Source organism: Stenella coeruleoalba (genome assembly GCF_951394435.1).
Source record: "Stenella coeruleoalba genome assembly, chromosome: 17".
NCBI lineage: Eukaryota > Metazoa > Chordata > Mammalia > Artiodactyla > Delphinidae > Stenella > Stenella coeruleoalba.
The window spans coordinates 12,918,566-12,938,211 of record NC_137163.1 but is presented as its reverse complement, the minus strand read 5'-3'; the positions used below and the strand labels follow the sequence as shown (position 1 = coordinate 12,938,211).

General features: G+C 42.4%; 1 protein-coding gene across 7 annotated transcripts in view; it reads right to left on the bottom strand.

The window, feature by feature from the left end:
* LRATD2 (LRAT domain containing 2) overlaps positions 1-19,646 on the bottom strand; it is a 459,703-nt gene that overhangs the window by 416,424 nt on the left and 23,633 nt on the right. For all 7 annotated transcript variants that reach the window (XM_079901169.1, XM_079901167.1, XM_079901164.1 and 4 more), the window contains one exon: positions 11,683-11,802. In XM_079901169.1, the coding sequence (XP_079757295.1) occupies positions 11,683-11,802 (120 nt within the window). The remainder of the gene's footprint in view (positions 1-11,682; positions 11,803-19,646) is intronic.

Here is a 19,646-nt window from a genome sequence, read left to right as displayed (position 1 = left end):
TTGTCTTAGCTGTTATGCAATAGGGATGATATTTGCACCCAGGTGTTCTGACACTGAGTATGCCACATAGGCCTCCTCTCTCTCCCTGTCCGGCCCGAATCCATCTCCGTCAGTTACACCCATTTCTTCCTGACAATGCATTTGCCATGCACAAATCCCTTTGGATATTTATCTAGTCAGAATCCCCAGAGGAGAGAATATATGTTGGAGCCTTTATGTCTGAGAAGATCACTGCAAGGTCCCTTCCACCATCCTGGTTTGCCTAGAAGCGTCCCAGTCTTAGCCCTGAAAGTCTCACGTGCCAGGAAACTCCTCAGTCGTGGACAAACCAGGACTGTTGTTCACCCTACTTTCAAATCTGAAATCTGTGTGTTTATAAACTTTATGTGAGACCCTCTGTTCTACCCTGGAAAGAGGAGGGTCAACTGGCCACATCCACAGAATCTCACCTCTCTCAATTAGAACCAAGTCACTCATTATCTTCTCTTTTGAACCCACCTCTTATAGCTGGTTAAGGAACACAGGTAAAAAATTAGACATCACTGGCAGCAGTGAGGAGCCATAATATACTTAGTGGGTTGTGCAGTTTTATCATCTGTAAAGACTGTAATGGGGGGGGATATTCTTCATTTTCAGTAAGTCGTCTAAGTGGTGCATTTGAGACCAGTCACCATTAAATACTAGTAAGTCTGTCTCTGGTCTGCAGTGTTTCTAAACCAAAAGAACCAAGAGAAGCCATGGACAGGAGCTGAGATAAGAAGCACCTGGGGAGCGGGGCAGCTGGGACAACTTCATCAAGGGTTGTTCATCTATCAACACTGTTTGGGGGTATCACCATGGATTGGTGATTCGAATGTGTCACAGAAGTAAGTGAGATGCCGCAGTCTGAACTGAAGGCATGTTAGCAGGGTAACTCTAGAGGAAAAATTTGCTTGGGTGGAACCTGAGGTTTGAGCAAAAATTAACCAATTCCCTCAGATGACTGCAATCTCATTTTAGGGTGTTATTCCTTTAGCTCGCGACCCATAACGATGTATGTCATCCCCTGTGTCTTAGTTAGCCAAGTCCACTATAACAATATAGCAGCCTAGATAACAACATTTATTTCTCACAGTTCTGGAGGAGGGGAAGTTCAGGATCAAGGTGCTCGTAGATTTGGTTCTGGTGAGAGCTCTCTCCCTGACTTGCAGATGGTCACCTTCTCATGTGTCCTCACATATCAGAGAGTGAATGAGCTCTGGTCTCTCCTCCTCTTCTTAACAAGGACAGGAATCCCATTATGGAGCCTCGTCTTCATGCCCTCATCTAAATCCAATTAACTCACAAAGGTGCCACCTCCAAATACCATCACACTGGGAATTAAGGCTTCAACATAGGAATCTGGGGGGGACACAAACCTCCAGTCCATAACATCCTGTGTCAGGAGCTCCAGAGACCCCTTCATCACAGTCAGTAATGAGCTCCCACCTGCAGAATTGCCCCAGGCTCTGCAACTGCTCATGTTTTTACTCAGGGGAGAAAAACAAAACACAATTTTGTTTCAATAAACTTTTAATTTTGGAATAATTCTAAATTGATAGAACAGTTGTAAAGATGGTATGGAGAATACCCATATACCCTTCATCCAGGGTCCACTATCATTACCATCTTATGTTACCATGGTACATTTATCAAAACTAAGGAACAAATATTGGTACACTGTTTTTTGTTTGTTTGTTTTTATTTATTTACTTACTTATTTTTGCCTGCGTTGGGTCTTCATTGCTGCACGTGGGCTTTCTCTAGTTGCGGCGAGCAGGGGCTGCTCTTCGTTGCAGTGCACGGGTTTCTCACTGCGGTGTCTTCTCTTGTTGCGGATCACAGGCTCTAGGCGCACGGGCTTCAATAGTTGTGGCTCACGGGCTTAGTTGCTCCGTGGCATGTGGGATCTTCCTGGACCGGGGCTCCAACCCATGTCTCCTGCATTGGCAGGCGGATTCTTAACCACTGCACCACCAGGGAAGTCCCAGTACACTGTTTTTAACTAAACTCCAGACTTTCTTTGTATTTCACCAGTTTCTCCATTAATGCCCCTTTTCTGTTCCAAGACGAAATCTAGGGTAACACATTGTATTTAGTTGTCATGTGTCTTTAGTTTCCTCTGGTTTGTAACACTATCTCAGTCTTTCCTTGTTTTTGATGACCTTGAGAGCTTTGAGGAATATGGGTCAGATATTTTGTAGAATGTCCCTCAATTTGGATTTTTCTGATGAAAAACAGTCTTTATTCTGCAATACATGCTGGGATTTTGATTCTGCTCTGGCCACGTAACCCGTACATAAATAGGGCTCTGCTTCATGCACAGAATTTCAGTACTTGGGTAATATTCCTCAGTGCCTCCAGCACTAAAAGATGTTGGATCCAAAGGAAAGAGCATAGATATTAGAACTATAAAAATCTAGATTCAAATCTTAGCTTCATATTTACCAACTTTGATCTTAGGCAAATCATTTAATTTCTGTGAGCTTCAGTTTATTGTTTTTAAAAATGAGAATAAAATACTGAGTTTGTGGTACTGTTGTGAAAACAAAATGAGCTATGTATATAGCACTTGGAATATTATATAGCACATGTGAGTGTTTAATAAACATCAGTTTCCTTCCCCCTACATTTCTTTTTTTCAGTCACCCCAGAGCCTGCCTCTGAATATCACCTGTTGTCATTTGTTCATAATAAGAATATATGGAAAATGGAGATGGAGGTGACTACCCAGATCGCAATCCCCCCAAGTAGCCTCATCTGTGTGATTCATTTCTTTCTTATAGTAATGGACCCTGCCTTCCTGGTTGTAGGAGAGACATGTGACCCAAGTGGACCAATAATAGGGCCCCTCTTCCCTGAGTGTACTGATTGGTCCAAGTTCAGCCAATCAGAGTCCTTCCCTGGGGTTTTCCCTACTGGAGTTAAGAAGAGAAAGGTCTCAGGACTTCCCTGGTGGACATGGAAGTGCATAAGACTCCAAGCTCCCAATGCAGGGGGCTCAGGTACAATCCCTGGTCAGGGAACTAGATCCTGCAGGCATGCCACAACTAAGAGCCTGCGTGCCGCAACTCAGACCCAGCACAGCCAAAATAAATAAATAAATATTTTTTTAAAAAAGAGAAATGTCTCTTTCCTCTTGGGTCTCGTAGTTTTAAGAATGAGCTGCTTGTAGCCATGCTTCCTGCCATGTGGAGACAGCCAGCCTGAGAGCAAGAAACCAGCATGCATGGAGAAGCAAGGCTGAGAGTTGGAGAGAGCATTCTACAGAATTCTATCTAGTTGGTGGGTTGAGTGACCCCTGAGGTCAGTCCATCTCAGGCCTTTCTATAGTTTGGTGACTTGAGCAAATCAATGACCCTTTTTCCTTAAGCTACTTTGGGTTGTGATTTTATAATGTACAATTTAAAAGATCTTAATAGATTGCCTTTCTGGATTTTGCTGCCTACTTCCACCTCTTCTAAGTGCCTTGCTCTACTTCTTCTTTCCCTTCTTATACTTTCCTCCCTCCTTTTATGGCATGGTTGGCATCAAAGTTGCCTCCCTCCTTGGCTCTTTTCCCAACACTCTCTCTAAAGTTAAATGTATAAATTACTCTGACTCAGACAGTCTATTAAAGGAGCAAGAATCAAAAGTTCTAGGAGCAGTCTGTGAGAATGTGCTGAAAAGAAATGAAGCCATACATAATGTCACATAGCTGTTCAGAACATAGACTCTGGAGTCCATCAGCTCCAAATTCATATCCTGCCTCTGTCACTTCCTAGTTGTACAACTTCAGGGAACCTACTTAACTTCTCTGAGCCTCAGTTTTCTCATTTAATAAATGAGGATGAGATTATCTTTTCCATGCAGCCTTTGCATGGATTCAACAAGATAACATATGTGTGATGCCAAGCACAGTGCCTGCCACATGGTTGATGCTTAACTTTAGAATACCAATTATTAATTATAATAATTAAAGTTTTCCTTAACTAAAATTTTCCTAAGTCACTTAAATCCACCAATTAATATTTGCCTCATGAAAGGTGGGATAGTCAGGCTTGGTGTCTATCCTGAGGTACTGCAATTTGAAACACACAGCACTGCTCATGAAGTGTTCTTGCCAAAAAAAAAAAAAAAAAACAAACCAAAAGTTGAATCTTAATCAAATCAGTCCTCAATAGCTTTATGTATAAAAAATAGAGCATGGAATAGAGAAACAACTTAAATGAAACTACAAGGAAGCAAACAGACACATCCAGAATGTGAGACATCTCTTTTTGGAAAGATGACTTGATCTCTGCAATGAGTCAATGGCGGGACGAAGAGAGAGAGAGAGAAAGATATTGAGAGTGAACTATGATTATCCTATTATCATACAATATTATACTCAATTGAGTGGTACTTGAAGGAGTACTGGCTTTAGGGCTAGATGACCTGAGGTCACATCCTGCTTCAGCTACTGTCATTACACAAATAAACTTGGGCGAATCATCAAGGAGTAATAATTCAAGTGTTGATGTATGTGAGGTTTAAATGAGAAAATATATATAAAATATTTAACATAAAAGTATATGTATATAAAAGTATGCAGACATCATCTCGTATGCGGGTAGTTATTGCAATACATACCATTCCCCTCGCTTTGCTTATAATGTCCCCATGTGTTTCAAGCTTAGCTGTAGCCTGTCCCTCCATCCCTTAACTCGTTCAGTCAACAAACTTACTGAATGTCTTTGTGTGCTTGGAATGGCAACATTTATAAAGATGGTAAGAAAAAGTCCCCACCCAGAGAACGTTTATTAATTCGTTCAGTCAACAAACTTACTGAATGTCTTTGTGTGCTTGTAATGGCAACATTTATAAAGATGGTAAGAAGAAGTCCCCACCCAGAGAATATTTACAATATAAAGCGTCACAGTCACATAAGGAAATAAGGGCAGAGGCAACAAGAGGCAGCACTGGGTTTCGTGCAGGCAGATGTGGTTTCAAACCCCAGCTCTGCCATGACTAGCTGTGTGGGCCAGATCCACTCTCCACCGTCACTGGCTCTCTGCTCTGGGAGACCAACCTGCAGGTGCAGCTTCAACAAGATCCAGTGGCTTCTGGCTTCCTACTGGGTTTGGCTCCAGAGGAGGTTGGAGATTGAGAGGAAATGCAGGCAGGCCAGCTTCCCCTCTGAGCCGTGACTTAGGACTGGCTGTCTCCTACCACCTGAAGTCCCTGCTCCTCTCGAGGTGCCCCTCGGAACACAATCCCCTCCTCTCCTCCCTTTAGTCCTACGGGTGACAGCCCTGCTGCTAACTAGTGCTGAAGTACTGCACCAACCCTTGTGGCTTCCCAATACTACCCACGCCTTTTCAAATACCCTTTTACTAAATTGTTTTTAAAGTGGCCTCCTCTGCTTAGCCATCTGTTTCCTGTTGGGACTTTGACCAGTCCATGGGTAATCATGAGCAAGTCTTTTAAAATTTTTTAAGCTTTTATTAACTAATCTGTAAAATGGGATTAAGTGTAGTTCCTTCTTCCTGGTCCTAGGCAACTTTAAAGAGGACACTTGGAGGATGGGAAAGACTATTAGCTTGGGAGAAGGACAGGTCAGGGTTTAAATCCAACTTTTGCTCTTACAAGTTGAATAATCTCCAGCATTTTGCAACAAATCTCTTCGTGATCCAGTTCCTTGTAGGCAAAAGGATTATAACAAATGTTCAACAGAACTTCGAGCTTTGGCTGAGACCCCCAAAGATGGGAAAAAGCTAAGTAGCCATGCATTCTAAAGAGAAGAACTAGACACTCCCACATGAGAACTGCTCGTTGGAGACCAAATCTGACACTCCCAATAGCTTGCTTACAGGCAAGCTAGAAGTCTCCTTAGAGAGAAGAGGATTCTTCCGAAGAGCCTTGTAGTATTGGGGGTGGGTTTGCTTCCCTTCAGCCACAGCAAAATGAAGAAGTGTAGGGTAATCAGTCTCGGAGGGAGGATTTGTTGCAAGAGGGCAGACTGGCATCTCACTCCCAGGCTGGATGCTTGCTGGGATGCAGAGATGCCAAGACGGGTTCCAAGCTTCCAAGCTGCCCCTGAAGTAGAGCACAGTGGAGATGTTGGGCAATCTTAAAAGATGTTCCCCTGGCATTGGGAACACAGAGACTAGAACCTCCCTGGAGAGGCTAAGGGTGAAGCTCGTCAAAACTGCCCACGATGGCAGAGCAAGTGTATGCACATTTTACAGGGGCCAGGTAAATATGATGGAAGGTAACCTGCTTAACTCATCTTCTCAAGAGGACTGGGGAACCACAAGAGGCAGGAGCTGAGAGAAGCCCACAAGATTAGTCTAGCACATTGCCAGGTCAGCGTCTCTGAGGAACCCGCATGAAAGGTGCACCTGGAAGAGCCAACATTTGGATTCTACCACTTGGAGCAGCTTCAACAGCCGAGACAGCAGCACAAACAGCATCTGCCACCTGATCTCTCATCCTTCCCACTCCCCTAACCTTGGAAAATCCATCAGCAATTAGGGGGATCAGGTAAGAGGCCGAGCAAGGAGAATCGAGGAACAGACCAGGCGCCCTATAGGTTTACCTAACTGTCTGGACACGCCTGAGCAGGGCAGTGAGGAGAAGCTTTAAACTGGATGTAGGTTAAATTACGTTTTAGATTCGACTGTGTGTTTTAATACTTGAAAGTGACCAGGAAGCTATAGAGTCTCCCTGATATGCCATCAGGGGAAGGAGAAAGCCAATACACCAGTGAGTTTGAAGGCGATAGGGAGACAAGCAAAGCTATTTCCTGATTGTTATCGACCAGATTTAACCTACTTCCAACAAATCTATTATATTTACTTGGCAGAGTATTTGTGAAGAATAACGATAAGAACATAAAGTAGTACCTAGCACAGTACATCCTTGTTACTTGTAGTATTACTATTAAAGATTTCAGTCTCAGGGTTTCCCTGGCAGCACAGTGGTTAAGAATCTGCCTGCCAATGCAAGGGACATAGGTTCGAGCCCTGGCCCAGGAAGATCCCACATGCCACGGAGCAACTAAGCCCGTGCACCACAATTACTGAGCCTGTGCTCAAGAGCCCACAAGCCACAATTGCTGAGCCCACAGGCCACAACTACTGAAGCCTGTGTGCCTAGAGCCCATGCTCCACAACGAGAAGCCACTGCAATGAGAAGCCCACACACCACGACGAAGAGTAGCTCCCGCTCGCCACAACTAGAGAAAGCCCGCGCACAGCAACGATGACCCAACACAGCCAAAAATAAAAAGAAAGGAAGGGAGGGAGGGAGGGAGGGAGGAAGGAAGAAAGAAAGATTTCAGTCTGCAAGTTAATGACACATGAAGTAGTCACACAGTTTGATATGGTTAATGTAGAAGAGTGGTTGCCCAGTGGGCTTGGAGCCCAGGGATATGTTTTTAGGGGACCTCAGGGTCTTGAGTGTCCAGGCTGGTGTCCAGAAAGCTAACAGCAAAATACAAAAGGTCCACAGGGTTTTTCACAATGATCACTGAATTGACATCTGGTCCAAATCCACACTACTGGTTGGTCCCCTTGCACATCAGACACACATAATAATCTTCAAACTCTTATAGCAGTATGTATGTTTGTATGAGCAAATTCATACAAAATATTTGGTTTCCAAACTCGCTTTCAACAAGTCCCTTACTACCTTACCCATTAGTTTCTTCTTCCTGGAAGCCATCTACCCTGTTACTTTCGTCAGAGTTGCCCTTTCAGAACAATCAGATTCTTTCCATGAAGACTAGCATACCTCCGTTTCTATGTTCTTTCATACTTCATTTCTTCCTTGGTGATTCAGCTCTATCATTTAACTATTATACCCTTTAAAGGCAGGTTAGGTGAGTAGACTCACCTGGATTGAACAGGTGAGAAAACAGGTTGGGGCATGAAAGGACTTGCAAAAATTCACTAGTAGGACACAAATAGAACCTTGCTAATGGACCATTCTTTAAGAAGACTAACTCTCTGGTTTTGCACACTTGGTGGGTGTGCTTGTTGGAGTACATGGAAGCCACCAAACTTTCTGTGTAATCAGCATGTCCTTTCCAGGCTGTATTTGTGTGGCAGGGGTTGAGGGGAAGTATTCTCCTTTAACCTCTTCACAGCTAGTATTGCGGAGACTACACGGACTAAGAAAGCCAACTGGTGTTAGAGTCTTGGCTACAACACAGCCTTCCCTACCACGACTCCTTCGCTGTGTCACAGTGCCTCTGGACACAGTTCTTTCATTGACCTTTGGGAAAGGAGTGAGAATCCCAATAGCCAGGAAGAAAGGGAGGTTTGTTTGTTTGTTTTTTAATTTTTCCTTCTGAATTTTGCCTAGAATATACTGTGCAAAATTTACAGAATGTTTCAATAAACATTTTATGTTAGTGGCTCTTAAAATTTTAGAGGATGCATACAACCATGGGAATCTCCTGAAAGATATGGAAAATTTTCCGAAAAAAAAAAAGAAGCCCACAGAAGAGATAGATACAAACTTTGCCTAAATATCAGATGGTTCATGAACATTATCCACAGAACTTTGCAGAGACTGATGGGCTCCAGGCTGAGATTCCTGTCCTCATGGAAGTGAAAGGGTACCTCCTTCTCGGTGCCCCTCAGAATATCAGTGCTAACCAGAGGCTCAATGAATCCGAAGTGGCTCCTCTTCCAAGGAATCCAGGAGGAGGGGGAAGAAGATCACTTGGGTGAATGTTACTGAAGGTACTTTACGGGGAATTCTCAACAGAGCACTCGCGGCACATTTTCTTGCAGCAGAAAGCAATGTTCACTGATGCCGAGCATTTCGGGTAAGTTTGGTTCAAGTCCAACTTGGACTCGTGATTGTGATTCATGTTAATTTAGATCATCATAATGCACGTGGACCAAGTACCTTTGTCAGCTGATGAATTTTATAAAAACATTAAAAAAAAAATGCTTGGCTAACTCCTTGAAGGAAAGCTGTCTTATATTCCATGGCCCCTGATTTCAGCAACCTCTCCCTTCCCCTGCCCTCCAGGTTGCAAAGGAGATGACGAGCACAGGCTGGGAGCACAGTGAACACAAGGAGAGCTCCTGTCTGCAGGCTCCTTGTCAGAACACAGGTGGGTGTGCTTGTATCAGCGAGGCAGCTGGTACCGAGAGTGAGGGGGAGTCAGTCGTCGTTCTTTCTATTAAATGCCATCTTAACCAATTTTACCACTAAACAGATAGATGTTGGTGGAGTGAAGGGTGGGAGGTGTGGAGATGAGAGTAAAGGTATGGACCTCTAATGATGAGAAGGACGAAGCCAAAAGGATTCTAACTTTTACAGACTGAGAAAGGTTGACAGGGAAAACATTTTTTTTAAATCACAACTAACCTAGAGAACTATTTAAGCTCCCGGCTCATGGCCCAGTGTTACCCAGGCTTAGGAAGACTCAGCAAACCCCTGCAGAGAGAGCTTTTACCTCTGAGAGGACATGGTGGCGTGGCTTTTAGACCTTCCTTTAGAACAGTATATATGTAGGGGAGAGTGAGCCTCCCCTACTGTGTTGATTTAATAACAGAGGTCACCTGGCCACCCACACAGATTTCTCATCTGCTCTTTTCTCAAGTGGGTAGCTTAAGACCTATTTGTTGCTTAGATGGAGCTGGCTGGAAATAAACTTGTTCAAATAATGGAGGTAGCAAAACAATATACAGGAACACCCCTATGGGAAGTTACTCCTTCCTTATCATGGTCACTGTCATCATATTGTCATGGTTACCTTGCTAGATAGATGTAAAAGTGGTGCTGACTGTGTATGAGTGTGTTTGGGTGTGTGTATACATACATACATATATATGTATAAAACATACAGTATGTCAGCATTTTGTGTCTAGTGTATGTGTGTGTATAGTGTGTGTGTGTGTATAACTTCCCAACAACCCTGCAAATGTATGAATTTTAAATTTTCATTTCATGGACCAGCACACTAAAGCTCACAAAGACTAGATCACCCCAAGGACTCTCACTCAATAGTCAACAAAACCAGAATTATGTTCCTGATGTTATGGGCTCCCAAACCCCTCAGAATTCCGTATTTTACTCTATTTACAATTATTTATTTAACAAGTGTTTGCTGATATTGGCTACCAGGTGTCCAGAACCTTGCCTCGTGGTAGGGATAACAAAATGAAAAGGCATTGCCTTCAGGAAGCCCACAGTCTAATAAAACATCATCTAGTAAAACATGTGGGAATTTGCTTTAACCACTAAGGCACTGTAGAAGTATTAGCTGCTTTTGTTGGATGAAAGCAAAGTCACTTTCATCTTTCACCCATTTCTTAAGGAGCTGTGCCAACCTCACCTGTGACCTTTGCCACCCTTATCTCTCTTCCCCTTGGGCTGACCTCCAGGCTGTAGGCGAAATGTTTGCATCTGGTCTCTCTGTTCCTTTCTGCTGTTTCCCTGTTCCTGATTCCCTGGCTCTGTCTATCCACCACGTGCCCTGCTTACATACCAGGTGGCCTTGCCTGGTCTGGTTCTGCCTGTTAGTGCCTGAGCCCAATTTCTTGAAGCTGTGACAAGTGACTCTTTTGGAGAAGAAGGAAAGGCAAGGACGAGGTCAGAAAGGCTCCTTAGAATGTTGAGGGAGAAGAGTCTGGCTCCAAGGGATTGCCCAAGAAAAGGGTCGAATAAATTTGTAGGGTGTGGTAGTCATAAGCAAGGACTTTGGAGTTGTATAAACTTTTTCTCACCAGTCTTTCTAGCTATATAATTTGGGGCAAATTACTAATCACTCTCTGCCTTGGATTTTGTGGAGGTAATAATAGTATAGGGTAACACAAAGAAGTGATTGAATTATGAGAGCATAATAATTATCATTATCCAGTATTTTGGTCTTAATTCAAAAATTCTTAAATAGCCATATGAATACCTACTGAGGTGTGGTCTCCATGGCTTTCATGCTGGATGTGTTCACTTGACCCTCCCAGGTCCTCTCTGCATCTTCTCTGTGCCCCAAGAGACTGACCTGGAAAAGCCATCAATGGGGGACTTCCCTGGTGGTGCAGTGGTTAAGAATCCACCTGCCAATGCAGGGGACACGGGTCCGAGCCCTGATCCAGGAAGATCCCACATGCTGTGGAACAACTAAGCCTGCGAGTCACAACTACTGAGCCCGCATGCCACAACTACTGAAGCTCACACACCTAGAGCCTGTGCTCTGCAACAAGAGAAGCCACCGCAATGAGAAGCCCATGCACTGCAATGAACAGTAGCCCCCACTTGCCGCAACTAGAGAAAGCCCGCGTGCAGCAATGAAGACCCAATGCAACCAAAAATAAATAGATAAATTAAAATTAGAAATTAAAAAAAGAAGCCATCAATGGGCTCCCTTGCCATTTGGCTTCTAATTGGCTTTGGCCAATTTTAAACACCAGCAGAAGAAAGAGGGAGGGAGGAGAGTGAGGTGGGTGTTTATTCTCAGTCACGCCTGGAACTGGCCACCTCTCTCCGCCTTGGGTCTGGCTCAGGTCACGCAGCTTTCCTCATACAGGCCCCCTCTGTCCCTGCTCCATATACCACAGACCTTGGGGTGAGAAAGGAACCTTGCTCTTAATAGCCCTGGTATTGCTTCTTCCATCAGGGTTTCCTTATACACACTCACAGCATCATAATCTCTCAATTGAACTCTCCTTGAGCATGACTAACCTGAAGGCGATGTCTTCTCCCAGGACCCTGACTGATCCTGGCTTCGTCACTCTGCCTTAGATGCTGCTTTCCCTGACAGAAGGTCAGGGTCCAATTCTGAAGCTCTTCTGGCTTGAGTCTCTGTAGAGAATGAAGTACTAGTTAAAATACATGATCCTGGAGTGGACAGCTCAGGCCCTGGAGGAATGGAGGGGAGTGTTGCAGAGACTTTAGCCCCAGAGATGAATAAAGCCTAAGGAAAGAGCCGATGATTGGAACTAGGAACCACCTACATCAATTCTCTTGCCTCCCAGAATCACCCACCACACCTTCCTCCCAGTCTGGCACCCCCAGGTTCCCTCCCAGGACTCCCAAGAGTAGATCCGGACCACACTGGATCTGGTAGGGGGGCGGGGTGCTACAAATGACCGATGAAGAGCAGAACAGAGGTTCAACTTCACTAGAAACCTGCGGAAAGGAAACTAAATAACAATAACTGTTTAAAACAAAGGAGGAAAGCTTTCTAAAGCAGGGCACATTTTTATTTTATTTATTTTATTTATTTTATTATTATTATTTTTTTTTTGCGGTACGCAGGCCTCTCACTGTTGTGGCCTCTCCCGTTGCGGAGCACAGGCTCGGGACGCGCAGGCTCAGCGGCCATGGCTCACAGGCCCAGCCGCTCCGCGGCATGTGGGATCTTCCCGGACCGGGGCATGAACCCGTGTCCCCTGCATCGGCAGGCAGACTCTCAACCACTGCGAGCAGGGCACATTTTTAGATTCACAATTTTAATGCAAAGACTTCTGGTTTCAGCTCAGAGATAGAGAAAGCTGGAATGAACATTGCTCCAATCTTTACAACATGAAAAAAGATGGACAAGCTGCAAGTTAACAACTTTTCTTAAACCCATCAAAGAACTGAGGCTATGAAGCTAACCTGAAATCTGGGGAGAAACAGACATCTGTAGAGGAGACACAGGTACGAAGCATTTCCTCATTCACTAACCTGGGACAGATGCCATGTAAGCTGGTAGAAGATTCAGTTAAAATCATGTGTGTAAAAAAAAATATATATTTATATATAAAATCATACATAATTATATATGTTATGTAAAAAGATATAGAGGGACATATACATATATGTATAGAAATCCACATGCATGCACAAGGAGTGTTTATATGAATTTGAGTTAAGGGTAGTATAAATTATACCATGCTTAGTTCATTCACAAAGTGAATTTAATCATTCTCATTTAATCCTTTGTTACCTTTACTCTTATGTTACTTTTCATTTTTAAATATTTCAAACTTCCAAAAAATTACAGAGAATAAGACAAACACCCATAGATCACCTGTTGCCCAGATTTAACCAATGCTGACATGAGCCACCTCCCACATTTGCTGCCCTTCTTCTGTCTGGATGAGGGTGACCCAGCTCCTGGGGCTCAGCAAACTCCAGGAGCCCAGGACAATGCCTGCTTCTCTTTGCTGTCCATGCCTATCTCTCCATGCCTGGAGAACTGTAACCCACCACGTTCTCCTCAGTTTAGTGATTCATCCCCTTTCTCTGCAAATGGGACTCAGTGTGGTGAGAAACAACATCAAAGTTCGGTTTTGGTTTACTTGCAGCTGGTGAGTGTTTGTTTGTTTTGTGCATGAAAAAGCATCTGCTCTCAGCCTCAGCTTTGAAACAAAAACTGGCCTGTAACCAGAATGAAATAGCATGCTCCCTGTTACACGAAGACCTTAATAGTAAAAGAAAGCTCTGGGTTTTGTTAACCCATTTAATGTATCATACCCTTTGTTTTCCCAGAAACACTGTGAGTGTGTGAAGTGACAAGTGTATCACAGACAGGAAACAGAGCTGGAGAGGTTACAAGCTTACCCCGGCTCGCTTGCTCAGTACATGCAATAGGGGTCATTCATTTGTGTATCTGTCAGGCACCAAAACCTACACTTGTTTTCAATGATGAAAGTACAGACTGCCTTTCATTTTACAATATCTAAATCGGTTACATGTAGGCCTTTTCTATATTCGTGGCTGTATTTCAGATAACTGAGGTTGAGAGGTAAATGACCTCCATATTATTTAAATGGATGTTTCTGTAAGCAAAGCCTTTAATTCCTGGAGATGTATATATATATATATATATATACATACATACATATGTATATTTTTTTAACTTAGATATTGGAATGGTACAGCAGAACTTCTTTACTATCTGTTTTAGGTCACTGCCATCGAAGCAGCACCTGAGACAGTGATTTGGGTGAATGTGATTCACTGAATTATATTCAGTGAATGTGGAGGGCTCTCAGGAGACAGGAAGTACAGGAAGAAGGATGGGCAGGGGAGGCAGCTAAGCAAATATGTGGTCCCAGCTGGATCCAGCCTCAGCCTGACCACACAGGGAGCTCTGGAGCATGAAAGCCACCCAAATTACTGCCACTTTGAGGCAAGGGGGCTGGCCTTTCTAGAAGGTGAGAACCACCTTCTCCCAGCAGCTGGGGAATTGGTACAGGGCCCAGGTAAAAGGAATCTGGAGAGGGAACCAATATCCCATCTCTGCTGCCCTGAGAAATTTGGAGGATTGATTAATGCAGTCTACAAACAGCCATGTGCATTGCTGTAGAAAGACACAGAATAATTAAAAGGGTTGAATTGGAACTAATGAAACCCCATCATCTTTTAAATGATTGGATATACTGAACCAGGAGATTAAGTATAGGAAGGTTGGAAAGCTGGTCTTAAATGGTTAATTTTTTCTACCATTTGCAAAATCATCAAATTCAAGTGAGAGTGAGTTTGTTCGATGCCTGGCTACCTTCAGAACCTTCTGCTGTTCCTTCTGATGACGTCTTCACTGAGGCCCCACTGCCAGCCTCGAGACTGCTGATTTCAAGGCCCTTTGAAGAAAAAAAATAATTCCATTTACTTTCTGCAGGAGATGACTGTCTGCTCCCCTTGAGCTGGGCCAGAAGGAGCATTCAGAATACATTGCTGGAAGTAAATGGAATTTTTCAGCTATTTAAATTGCAATTCACCCCTGAAAGCTCCATTTTATCAAAACTCCTGGTTAATACTATTTTCTATGCTCAGGTATTCTTCCCAAATACACATGCAGGAGATACAGGGGCCCAGAGGGAGACTGTTTCAGAGACAAAGTCCCTTAAAGAAGCCTCAGGTACTAACATCCTCATTGCCATGTAACAAAACTCAAAGGACTGAACAGGTATGGGGTAGGGCAGAGGGCACTCTACCTAGAGTCTGAGGAATTAATTTGCCCCCCACTAGCTGTGTGTCCATGAGCAAATCATATAATCTCTCTGAGCCTTTTGGTTCACAGCTCTAAAATGGGATTAGGAACACCGTCCTTGCCTATCTCAGAGGGTTATTGTAAAGATTATATTAGATTAATTTATATGAAACAGTTCTAGACAAATGAAGTAGAGCTGGAAATGATATCTTTTGTAGCCAAATGCTTAAAAGCCCACAATTAAGCCTAACGAAGGCAGAATTCTAAGATGGCCCCCAAGAATCTCACCTCCTAGTAAATATACTTTATATACTCCCCTTTCTTTGAGAATGTCCTGTGAATATGATAGGATATTCACTCCCATGATTAGGTTATATAAGACTCAAGCTTAACAGGCTGGAGAAATATTCTTCCTACTGGCTTTGAGAAAGTAAGCTTCTAGGTCATGGTTTAGACCTAAAGGTGGCTTCCAGGAGCTGAGATGAATCAGCCAGCAGCAAAACAGGGACCTCAGTCCTACAACAACAATTTAAATTCTGCCAACAACCTGAATGAGTGTGAAAGAAGACCCTGGGCTCAGGAAGAGAACATATAGTCCAACCAAAACACTGATTTCTGCCTTGTAAGACCCAGTTACTCTGTGCCAGGACTTCTAACCTACAAAAACTATAACATAATACCTGGGGGTTGTTTTAGCTGCTAAGTGTGTGATAATCTGACATATAGCTATAAAAACCAAACATACAATCAACTGATCTTAAAACGGCAGATTGAGGGCGACCTCTGAAATACACTCCTCCATAAAAGCAATGAGAACCCTGGATAACTGTCAAAATAAACTTCTTTAGAACTCGGAAAAATCACCAAAGGCTTGCAACAATCCAAGGAGCATTTATTCAAGAAAAATGGCTGAATCTCAGCAAGGACAGTGAGCCTTATGGCATTTTAACCTGTGCCCATCACCCTCTCCCTAGCTTTTCAGCAGCACTGAAAGCCAACAGGCTCACAACTACAATAGATGTGAAAAACAGTAGCTAAATTGTTACCGAAGGAAGTAAAATGGGTTTGGAGCTCCCCAGAAGCCCCATTTCTAGAAAACTATCACTATTTGACCTGTCTGGCAGTTCACTAAAAAGCTCCATTTTCAGGGATTGTCTTTGTTTGACCTAATCAGAGCTTGCTTTTTGTGAAGAGCCCTCTACCCACTGACTATTTGTCAAATACAATTAGTGGCAATTGTTTAATATCACAGCTACCTGAGGATACTTTAACAGTTGGCGCTAACAGTTGGGGCTAACCAGAAATTTTAAAAAGAACAACTGGATAATGAGATGCCCATAGGGGTCTTTGAAAAGCTCCAGCATATTCCTGGAAATCCAGAAATCCATGTGCATTTTCAGAGCTGCATACATCTAGGGAAGACTCGATAAGGTCTACTCTCTCACCTATGGTTATCTTGAGTCTCTGTATAAGCAAGAAGTTTAGGATAAGCTGGAGTTGTAAACTGGCTGCTAGAGCACTTAAAACAATACATTACACACACACACACACACACACATACACAGAGGCCTTAAAAATGCTGGGAGAAAAATATACAAGCAGCTCATGCAGCTCAATATCAAAATAACAAACAACCCAATCCAAAAATGGGCAGAAGACCTAAATAGACATTTCTCCAAAGAAGATATACAGATTGCCAACACACACATGAAAGGATGCTCAACATCACTAATCATTAGAGAAATGCAAATCAAAACTAAAGTATGGTATCACCTCAAACCAGTCAGAATGGCTATCATCAAACAATCTACAAACAATAAATGCTGGAGAGGGTGTGGAGAAAAGGGAACCCTCTTGCACTGTTGGTGGGAATGTGAATTGGTACAGCCACTATGGAGAACAGTATGCAGGTTCCTTAAAATAACTAAAAATAGAACTACCATATGACCCAGCAATCCCACTACTGGGCATATACCCTGAGAAAAACATAATTCAAAAAGAGACATGTACCACAATGTTCATTGCAGCACTATTTACAATAGCCAGGTCATGGAAGCAACCTAAGTGTCCATCGACAGATGAATGGATAAAGAAGATGTGGCACATATATACAATGGAATATTACTCAGCCATAAAAAGAAATGAAACTGAGTTATTTATAGTGAGGGGGATGGACCTAGAGTCTGTCATACAAAGTGAAGTAAGTCAGAAAGAGAAAAACAAATACCATATGCTAATATATATATATATATATTTTATATATATAAAATCTAAAAAAAAAAGAACTTAGGGGCAGGACAGGAATAAAGATGCAGACATACAGAGTGGACTTAAGGACATGGAAGGGGGAAGGGTAAGCTGGGACAAAGTGAGAAAGTGGCATGGACGTATATACGCTACCAAATGTAAAACCGATAGCTAGTGGGAAGCAGCCACATAGCACAGGGAGATCAGCTCGGTGTTTTGTGACCACCTAGAGGGGTGGGATAGGGAGGGTGGGCGGGAGACGCAAGAGGGAGGGGATATGGGGATATATGTATACGTATAGCTGATTCACTTTGTTATACAGCAGAAACTAACACAACATTGTAAAGCAATTATACCCCAATAAAGAAGTTAAAAAAAAAAAACGCTGGGAGATTATTAGTTCAAAGAATTTTAAGGAAATCTCTATCCAGTCATTAGCTAAGCACTAAGCAAACTGAATAGAGACTTTGGTGGCCACAAATGACAAAAGAATACAGGTTTTACAGAATTAGTCCAAGAAAGTCACTAAAAAAAACCAAACAGCAGCAACAACAACAAAGCACAAAGGTGAGAGAGACTCTTACTTCCAGAGTTGACACATTGTGCTATTTAAAATATCCAATTTTCAGAGTTACCATATGATCCAGCAATCCCACCCCTGGACATATACCCAGAAAAGATGAAAACTAATTCAAAAAGATACAGGGGGGCTTCCCTGGTGGCGCAGTGGTTGAGAGTCCACCTGCCGATGCAGGGGACACGGGTTCGTGCCCCGGGCCGGGAAGATCCCACATGCCGCGGAGCGACTGGGCCCGTGAGCCATGGCCGCTGAGCCTGCGTGTCCGGAGCCTGTTGCTCCGCAACGGGAAGGCCACAACACTGAGAGGCCCGCGTACCGCAAAAAAAAAAAAAAAAAAAAAAAGATACAGGGACTTCCCTTGTGGTCCAGGGGCTAAGACTCCATGTTCCCAAGTCAGGGGGCTCAGGTTCGATCCCTGGTCAGGGAACTAGATCCTGCATGCCACAACTAAGACATGGCCCAGCCAAATAAATAAGTATTAAAAAAGAAAAAAAGATACATGTACCCCAGTGTTCATAGCAGCACTATTTACGGTAGCCAAGACATGGAAGCAACTTAAATATCCATCAACAGAAGAATGGATAAAAAAGATGTGGTATATACATACAATGGAACATTAGTCAGCCATAAAAAGAATGAAATAATGCCATTTGCAGCAACATGGATGGACCTGGAAATTATCATACTAAGTGAACTAAGACAGAAAAAGACAAATATCATATGATATCACTTACACATGCAATCTAAAAAAAATGATACAAATGAACTTATTTACAAAACAGAAATAGACTCACAGACATAGAAAACAAATGTATGGTTACCAAAAGGGAAAGGGGATGGAGGGATAAATTAGGAGTTTAGGATTAACAGATGCACACTACTATATATAAAACAGATAAACAACAAGGACCTACTGTATGGTACAGGGAACTATATTCAATATCTTGTAATAACCTATAATGGAAAAGAATCTGAAAAAGAACAGACATACGTATACAGAGAGATAGATGGATAGATGTATAACTGAATCATTTTGCTGTACACCTGAAACTAATAGAACATTGCTAATCAACTATACTTCAATAAAAAATTGTTTGTTTTGATAAAAAGTCCAATTTTCAATAACAATAGCAAAAAATATAAGAAATACAAAGAAACAGGAACATATGGCCCAAAGGGAAAAAAATAGTTTACAGAAACTGTCCCTGAGAAAGCCCAGACATTACTAGAAAGAAAGACAGATTTACTAGATAAAGACTTAAATCACTTATCATAAGTATATTCAAAGAACTCAAAGAAACCATTTCTAAAGAATTAAAGTATGAGAAAAATGTGTCCTCAAACAGAGACCATCAACTAAAAGATATAAAGTATGCCCAAATGCAGACTTGAGCAGGTCAAAGAATTAGTAAGCTTAAAGACAGGTCAATTAAGATTACTTGGTATAAATAGAAAGTAATCAAAGGAAATAAACAGAGACCTATGGGACACAATTCTATGAGGCTTGCATTATCCTGATACCAAATCAAAGACATCACGAAAAAAGGAAACTACAGATCAATATCCCATACGAACACAGACAAAAGAATCCTCAAAAATTACTAACAAACTGAATTCACCAACATATAAAAAGGATCATATACCATGAATAAGATCATCTCAGGAATGAAAGGCTGGTTCAACATACAGAAAGAAATTAATATAACACACTATATCAATAGAATAAAGTTTAAAAATCACAGTGTCATCTCAATAGCTGAAAAAATAATTTGACAAAATCCAACACTCTTTCATGGTAAAAACACTCAATCTAAGAACAGAAAGAACTTCCTCAAATGATGAGAGGCATCTATGAAAAAAACACAGCTAACATCTTAGATAATAGTGAAAGACTGAAAG